This window comes from Callionymus lyra, chromosome 4 (assembly GCF_982586985.1).
Source record: "Callionymus lyra chromosome 4, fCalLyr1.hap1.1, whole genome shotgun sequence".
Taxonomy (NCBI): domain Eukaryota; kingdom Metazoa; phylum Chordata; class Actinopteri; order Syngnathiformes; family Callionymidae; genus Callionymus; species Callionymus lyra.
Genome location: NC_141821.1, coordinates 24604825 through 24612770, shown reverse-complemented (window position 1 = coordinate 24612770; position 7946 = coordinate 24604825). Strand labels below are relative to the sequence as shown.

The window sequence follows — 7946 nt, the reverse complement described above, 5'->3', positions numbered from 1 at the left end:
CGGCTCGGCGTGGGCCGGATGGATTGTACACTGAACCGAGTCGAGCTCGATGACCTGCCGTGTTAGCGATCGTTAATTATCGCAATAAGCCTTCACATTTGTATAACACTAGCGTAGCCTTTGCTCGAAGCTAGCACCACTAAGCTGACGCTAGAATCCTGTTGGCTTCTAGCCGCGCAGAGTTGATGTGATGTCGAAAAGCAAAACTAACACATGGTCATCCAGCGTTTTCAGGATGGGGAGCAGTTTAGCAGCGTTGCTCATTAGCCATGTTTGCAAAGGAGCTCCTGTTTAACGTGTCTCTTTTAATGTTCATAGTTGCAGCATTATGAGTGCAGACAATCAGCAATATTTTCATGAGCTTAATGGTTTAAGTTTCTGTAAAAGTAAAAAAAAAATAAAAAAAAAAAAATTCCACATATAGAGCGGCTCCACATGTCAGGAAGCAACTCATTGACATCTAATCAGGAAAAACAAATCAACCTCAGTGATGGAACTTTAGCGACTGTTAGCCGTCTCCCCCTGAAAAGTTCGACCACTGGCAAAACTGAGTGCCTGATCGGAACGTTGGTTTAAGTGACGCCAGCGTCGGACCCTCTTAACATGTCGAAGCTGTGGCTGTGAATGACGATAAAGTTTTATTTTATTTGTGAGCCAACAGCCCGTTTGTCACTTCTCAAAGATTTTTTCGTCAAAGTTCTGGGCGTTTGTTGGCTCGTTCAGTCATAAGCCGGCCGTGCATCCAGAGATTTCGCTCACCATGAAGATTGTGGATGTTTTTAACGTATTTATTTCCAGCCTTGGTGTGTGTTTGTTTTCAACTTGAAGAAGCCATGTCGGCAGAGCGACTCCTGCTAGCAACTCATGCTAGAAAACCTAAAAGCTTTACGTAGAATTTAGCTTCCAACACCTGTCTTTCCCTTTTTTTCTTTGTTTTATGACGTTTGAATCGAGACTGTGAACGTTTTGTGTTGGATGACCTTTTCGACGGTCAACCACATTACTCCTGATTTTTTTTTTTTTGTTTTATCATTTGATGGAATCACAACCTTCTTCACTACGGAACACTCTGGACTCTGTTGTGGTCCGAGTTTCGGAACACAAAACGCAATAAAGCTGTTCTGGAGCAAGCTGTCAATCACACATGTGTCTGCGTGTTATTGATCCTCCTGCAGTGCCCAGGGGACCCGACACTGACTGGTCTAGAACTCAAGACCATGAGCCAAGTACTCAGAGTCAGAACCCACAATTGCAGAGACCTTTATCCTGTACTCGAAAAGCAGGAGACTCCACAGGACTCGTCATACAGATTTTATTGAATCTACTTCAAGATGCATATAATAAATTGATACAATAAGTTCATCACTAGCTCAGCTCATTTGCTGGACACAAAGCTTTGCCAGCATAATTGGTTACAATGTACAAAAAGTTAATTTACACAGGATTGGTCGATTAAAAGAGTGCGGTCGGATCCGACGTCAAACATCGCTCTCTGAGTAGTAGATGTGGTACATGGCTGTGACGATGGCGGCGGCGAGTGCAGGGATCACCCAGTTGGACCACCAGCTGAAGAACATAAGGGTAAAGATGCGTGTTTGTGTGTGTGTGTGTGTGTGTGTGTGTGTGTGTGTGTGTGTGTGTGTGTGTGTGTGTGTGTGTGTGTGTGTGTGTGTGTGTGTGTGTGTGTGTGTGTGTGTACCTTGAATCCTCCGTCAGTGTAGTCACATAACTTTCCTGTATAAAGAGATATCAGGGTCAAAGGTCAGAGTGTAAAAGTTTCATGTTGGACAATTCAGACTTACGTCCGGCTTCTTCATCAGGTGCCGGTCCTCCTGCAAGCACACACATCAGTGTTGACAGTTACTCTCTCACGTGCACAAACACTGACACACACATGTCTTTGTCACAAGCCTTCACACTGACACACACACACCCGTCTCTCACTCACCGGGTGCAGCTCTCCGATCATCATGCTGCTCGCCATCTCTCTGGCGTCCGTCGAGTGTCCGACATCCTCGAAGCTTTCAGTGGCGTCTCCCCCCGCCTGCTCCCTTAACACCTCCTCTCCTCCTGGATGCTGACACACACAAACACACACACACACACACACACACACACACACACACACACATAAACAAATAAAGCAACGCCGCCTGCTGCTGATGAGCCGCAACTACAGTCGGAACTGGAAAACAGGTCTTGATCCCTTGTGGGTTTTTTTGTTCTACTTTGTAAAGGTGCAAAGTTCACAAGAGACCAGGACAGGAGCTCACCTCCTCCAGGAACTTGGTCACGTCGTAGACTTTGTTGTTGATGATGATCCAGGTGGACTTGAAGGAGTTTTGCTGCTGGACCTCCGACAGCCGGAAGAGTTTCACCGACCCAGGACTCGGATCTTCGCTCACTCCCATGTTCGCGTGGCAACGGTCGAGGTACTACTTGTTGATCGGTTCCGCTCCTGGTCAGTTCTGGTCCACAGGTCGTCCGCGCCTTGACTTCGCACGAACGTCGACATTTCACCCACTTTTTTGGAACACACCCAGGTTGTCTCCCCGGCAACAAACTCGACTTCCGGTGCGCGCTTTCACGGTAAGATTGAAGCGTGAGGAGGAAAGATGTTTCAAACTGTTCCACAGGAGCCACCGACGTAGAACAGTGTTGGAGTCACGTGGTGCAGCTCATTTTGTGTGTGCTTGTATGTGACGTCTGTCGATTTGTCTTTTGGTTCCGTTTCGTGAGCTAGAATATTTTTTATTGGTCATGTGACCTCATGTGGTCTGCTGCTTCTCTGGACGGATCACTTTCTGTCACACACCAGGTCGCTGCTGCCCACGGAGTGACGTACAGCTCCCCGAGCTTGAGATGACGGTACCCCTGGTTCAAAACAAACCCAAGAAATCCCAATTTATTTTTAACGACTTTTAATTTGAAGCGTCACTTCCGTGTGTGCGGGCTGTCACTCTTTCACTTCACACGCTCCACTTGCCCCCCCACCCTCACCGTACGCCACTGCGTCTCACTTCCGATTGGTCAACTTCTCCAGGTCCTGCGCCTGATTGGTCCTGCCGCCTGTCAGTCAAGCAGGAAGCATTGTCCAGGTCAAAGTTCTCCTCAGTCCACCAGCGCCCAAGGAAAACCAGCGTCTGTGACGTCACTCGTCAACGATTAAGGCAAAATGACTGGAACAACAAGTTCAGTTCATCCAGGAACAGCCAACAAGTTCAGTTGTTCCAAAATAAAGAAAATATAGAAAACCAAAACGTTTTTAAAAATGAGCAGAATATCTCAGACGTGACAACCCGTCAAATGACCAGGAAACATATACTGACAGTCAGTCATTTTACAGTGTGTTTGTGAGTCTTTTTATACATGCACGGTTGTGTATTTGTGAGCTCATACAACCTTCGTTTACCATGACTCAGCATTTTTTTAGGTGAAAGTCCAAACAGGGACCAGAGCGCCACCAGTCGACGGGGATGTCACTTCAGTGACACCTCTGATCAGAGTGACCTCTGACCCGAGCGACATGTTTATGGCAAGACTCTGATAAACAAGCACACGTTTATAAACACAAAAGTCTGACTAAGTGTGTGCGTGTGTATTTAGGAATGTGTGTATGTGTTTAGGATTGTGTGTTTGTGAATTCTGGATTCACAATATAGGACTGGTTGTTAAAGATCAGCCAAAACTCAAAGGGATTAGGAACCGGGTGTCGTGCAGTGACACGTCATCAGTTGTGTGTCCAGACGTCATTGGGGGTTTCAGCCACAAGTATGTGTGTGTGTGTAGTGATTGTCAACAGACAAACATCAATGATGTCAGAGTGATGACGCCTCCAGTGACGACACTGTTATACAACTTTCCCTGAAGTCAAATGTTTGTTCGAGAAAGTTGAAGTGAGTTTCTAACAATCACGGTGTCATTGTTGTGTGTGATCAGACTCCTCAACAGTTAAAACCACATCTAGCTCATGCACTATTCGCACTACTTGTACTTTTGTTGCTCTGTTTTTTTTTTAGATTTTTATTCTTTCAAATGTATATATAGTTATTTATATATGTATGTTTATATATATATATATATATATATATATATATGTTTATTTTTACTGTGCACTTTTGTTGGGGGTACAAAGTAAAAATTTCATGGTAAGTAGTACCTATGACAATAAACGCTTTGAATCTTGAATCAGATATCATAGTGTTTCAAACGTTTCTCCCACTGATTCATGTGCAAAAAGAGGAGTCTGCTGAGGTGGGGATCTGATGACCTCCTCGACGCCTCAGAGGTCATTCTCTGCATTAGCGTTCTGAACCGACAAGGCTCGGACGTTTTTATAACTTTATTTGATGATTGATTCACTGCTATAGGCCACAGCCAACACAAGTGCTGTGTCTCAAATCGCACACTTCTCTTAGTATACTAGAAGTTAGTATGCATCAGGATAGTGTACATACTAACTAGTACGCAAATTCTCGACAGATAGTATGTCTCAAATCAAACACTGCTGCTACGCACTACGCAACAGGAAATGAGGTGACAGCTTCTTCTTCTACTACTATTTAACGATGGTTGCAACCAGCTGATGGAACTCTATCGACACCTGCTGGCAGCACGTTTTGCAAGTTTGGAAAAAGAAATAAAGAAAAAATATGAGAATCGAAATATTCGAAAGATATTTACGTCGGTATCAGCACCAAAGATGTCTCATCCTTCTACTGCTGGCCGAAAATGTACCTGTAAGTATATATATATATAAATATGTATATATTTGCGTATATACAGTATATATATATATATATATATGACGTAACTTCCGTTTACAATGTCAACGTCACTAAGATGGAACTTTAAATACGCTAGTATGCGATTTGAAACACAGCTCAAGACACAGCCACACTGCTATTGACTCGCGCCACTGAACAACCAAACAACTTTTAATCTTTTCCCTTTAACCTGGAAACACACACTTCCTCAAACTCATCCAATCAGAGTCAGTCATATGGCTGTGTGTGAATGTGGAAAATAATAATGAGAGTTTGGGAAAGGAGGCGTTATCAGGTCTCAACATTTGAATAGAGAAAAATGTAATGGTCATTATTTCGTGGATTTCATTTATTGAGTGTATAAAACGTAACACATCAAGGAACCACTGCAATTACTTTTTTTCAGTGACTTTGTCAAACATGTTCAGGGCCTTTATGTTAAACCTAGGTTTCGACTGGTAGGTTATTTTTCAAATTGTTTTCACCTAGACTATTGCAACAGTTTATTTTCATGTCTTAACAAGAAGGAGCTGTCTCGCCTGCAGTTGATTCAGAACTCTGCAGCGAGAATTCTGACCCGCTCTAGTAGAAGAACTCACATTTCTCCGATCCTTAAAACTCTTCACTGGCTGCCAATTTCTTTCAGAATCAACTTTAAAATTCTGGTTCTTACTTTCAGATCTATTCATGGTCAGGCTCCTCCTTACATCACTGATCTGATCCAGCCTTACACCCCAGCTCGGGCTCTGAGGTCTGTGGATCAGAATCTACTGATGGTTCCACACACACGGTTCAGGACCAGAGGAGAGAAATCCTTCCAGGCTGTTGCTCCTAAGCTTTGGAACGATCTTCATCTCTCTCTTTGTTTGATGATCTACTGACACCTTTAAGAAACATCGGTTCCATTCTTGGCTATGCCTGGAAGAAAATACCCTCTTTTAAAGAGTTCACAGGACACTGCACTTCATGGGCTTTTGAGTGAAAGTCTATATTTATCAAGCAGGACCTGTTTCACAAGAAGAGTCTATTGAACACCTGTAGGGGTTGACAGAGAAATTGGAGCTTGACCTCAAGCCAAAAAAAGGGATCAGACAGATCCAGAGCTCAGTCTACTGCTGGGACTGCCTCGTAAACAATCTTTTTTTTTATTACATCTATCTTGAATACATGAATTAAATACTGGAAATGTTGACCTGTTCTTGTTTTGTAGATGTAAGTTCATGACACACAAATCAATGTGTGTCAACTGCTGTGATGTCACTGGTTCCGTGCGTGACGGTCTCCACGCGTCCCTCGGGGGCGGGAGTCTTTAAACACACGCCGAAGCGCCCGCTGGACACCCGGGCAGACATGCATCACCTGGAGGACTCCCCGGAGGAGCCAGAGGAGGACCTGGACGACGAGGCGGACGCGCTGCGGCTGGAGCAGTACATGAGGGACCGCAGGAGAGCCAAGTCCCTGCCCACCTACTCTGTGGTGCTGCTGGACGGTCCAGAGGGCGACGGCAGCAGAAAGCGGGTCAAGTTCGCCGACTCCATGGGTCTGGACCTCGCCAGCGTCAAACACTTCAGCTCCCTGGATGAACCGCGAATCCCCAGCAAAGTCCTGTCCAGGCACAAGAGCTTCCCTCCGCCGCAGCAGGACCTGCCCGGCTACAGGTTCAGGTCCGGTCTGGTGTCGGACCGGCTGATGTCCTGCTTCCCAGAGCTCAAGGACGCGGACGCACGGGTCCAGAAGCTGCAAGTCTGTCTGGAGAAAGTCTCCATCAGCCAGTTCGACATACGCGGTCAGATCCGGATCCTGTGCCAAGCGGAGTCCGGGGTTCGGGAGGTCGGGGTCCGGTACACCTTTAACGACTGGCTCTCCCACGTGGACGCGCAGGCTCTCTATGAGCAGCCGGGTCCGGTGGGTCTGCGCTTCTGCTTTACCGTATATACACCGCCGGTCATGGACCCCAATTCCGCCGTGCACCTGGCCGTGTACCTGCGGAGTGACGAGGGGGAGTTCTGGGACAACAACGCGGGTCAGAACTACACGCTCCGGTACACCTGTCTGGCCCCTGAGGCCGGCGGGTTCGTCAGCAACGCTTTCAACGCGACCTGAGCAGCACCGTTCAGTTTGACTTTTCATCACCAGTACTGGAGTAAAGTTATCCGAGGATTAATATATATATTAATATTAATATAGGTCCACGACCACTGTCATCCGATGTTCAATGTGGAGTGCGCGTAATGACAGAACATTACGGTAGCAATGAATCGGATTGGAAGAAATGTCCTGGAGACCACAACTCGAACCAAAGTAGAATATTTAAAGTTTTCTGCAAATTAAAAAGTTTTGTTCTCGTGTTGATTCTATATTCATATCAATTATTCTGTTAGACAAGTGAAATAAATGACTTAGTATAATATAAGTCAAATATAGGAACTCCTCACTACTCTCAGTATTATCTTGACCTTTAAAGTATATATTTTAGTGAGTATTGTTTTGATTGTTTAAGCGTTTTGTGACCCTGGTCTGGAAAAGCGCTCTATAAATAGAAATTACTTATTTACTTACTTATTCACATAATGATTTGCTGATATTGATTGTTTTTATCAAGATAAACACCATGTCATCATAATGTTGTAATTATTAAATGAATGAATTTAGAGATATTTAATTTCAGTGGCTTGGTTTATGTTGCGACTGATGTGTCCAATATCATAGAATATGATGTCAACTCAATAAAAACAAACATTGCAAACCACTGTAAAACAAAAAATATATATTATTGAAGATGAAGGTTATATATATCTGGTGAATTTGGAGACGTTTTATCAAAGTTAAATGATGTGTTCTTTTAAATACATTTATTTCAAAGGCACCTCAACTTTAAACAGCAATAACATTTAAAACTTCTGTAAAAAAAACTCTATATCATTGAAGATGGATGGTGTATATAAATATATATACAGCATATATATATATATATATATATATATATATATATATATATATATATATATATATATATACTGTATATATATATAATATGACTGAATTTACTGCTGTTGTTTGAGTGTTGTACTCATTGTTCATTTCAATGCAGCTCAACAGTATATCAACTTGAAACTGAAATAAAATAAGGATTTGCTTACAAGGCTGTTTTATTTTTTGTTACAATCCCCTTTAATAAAT

General features: G+C 43.6%; 2 protein-coding genes across 3 annotated transcripts; one reads left to right on the top strand and one right to left on the bottom strand.

Annotated features, from left to right (window-relative positions):
* Positions 1–1298: 1298 nt before the first annotated feature.
* On the bottom strand, positions 1299–2558 carry cyb5a (cytochrome b5 type A (microsomal)). 2 transcript variants are annotated; one of them, XM_087788144.1, is made up of 5 exons: positions 2274–2558; positions 1949–2077; positions 1803–1832; positions 1672–1734; positions 1299–1595 (listed from the first exon to the last, which is right to left on the bottom strand). In XM_087788144.1, exons 1-5 carry the CDS (start codon positions 2409–2411, stop codon positions 1479–1481), a joined length of 477 nt encoding a protein of 158 aa, XP_087644270.1. In that variant the 5' UTR covers positions 2412–2558; the 3' UTR covers positions 1299–1478. The 2 variants fall into 2 exon arrangements, with proteins under 2 accessions (XP_087644270.1, XP_087644271.1); XM_087788145.1 differs by having other exon boundaries at positions 1299–1566; positions 1700–1734; positions 2274–2556.
* A 3462-nt stretch (positions 2559–6020) lies between these two features.
* Positions 6021–6959, top strand: ppp1r3g (protein phosphatase 1 regulatory subunit 3G). The gene has a single exon (XM_087790188.1). It carries the CDS (start codon positions 6021–6023, stop codon positions 6867–6869), a length of 849 nt encoding a protein of 282 aa, XP_087646314.1. The 3' UTR covers positions 6870–6959.
* Positions 6960–7946: the final 987 nt, after the last annotated feature.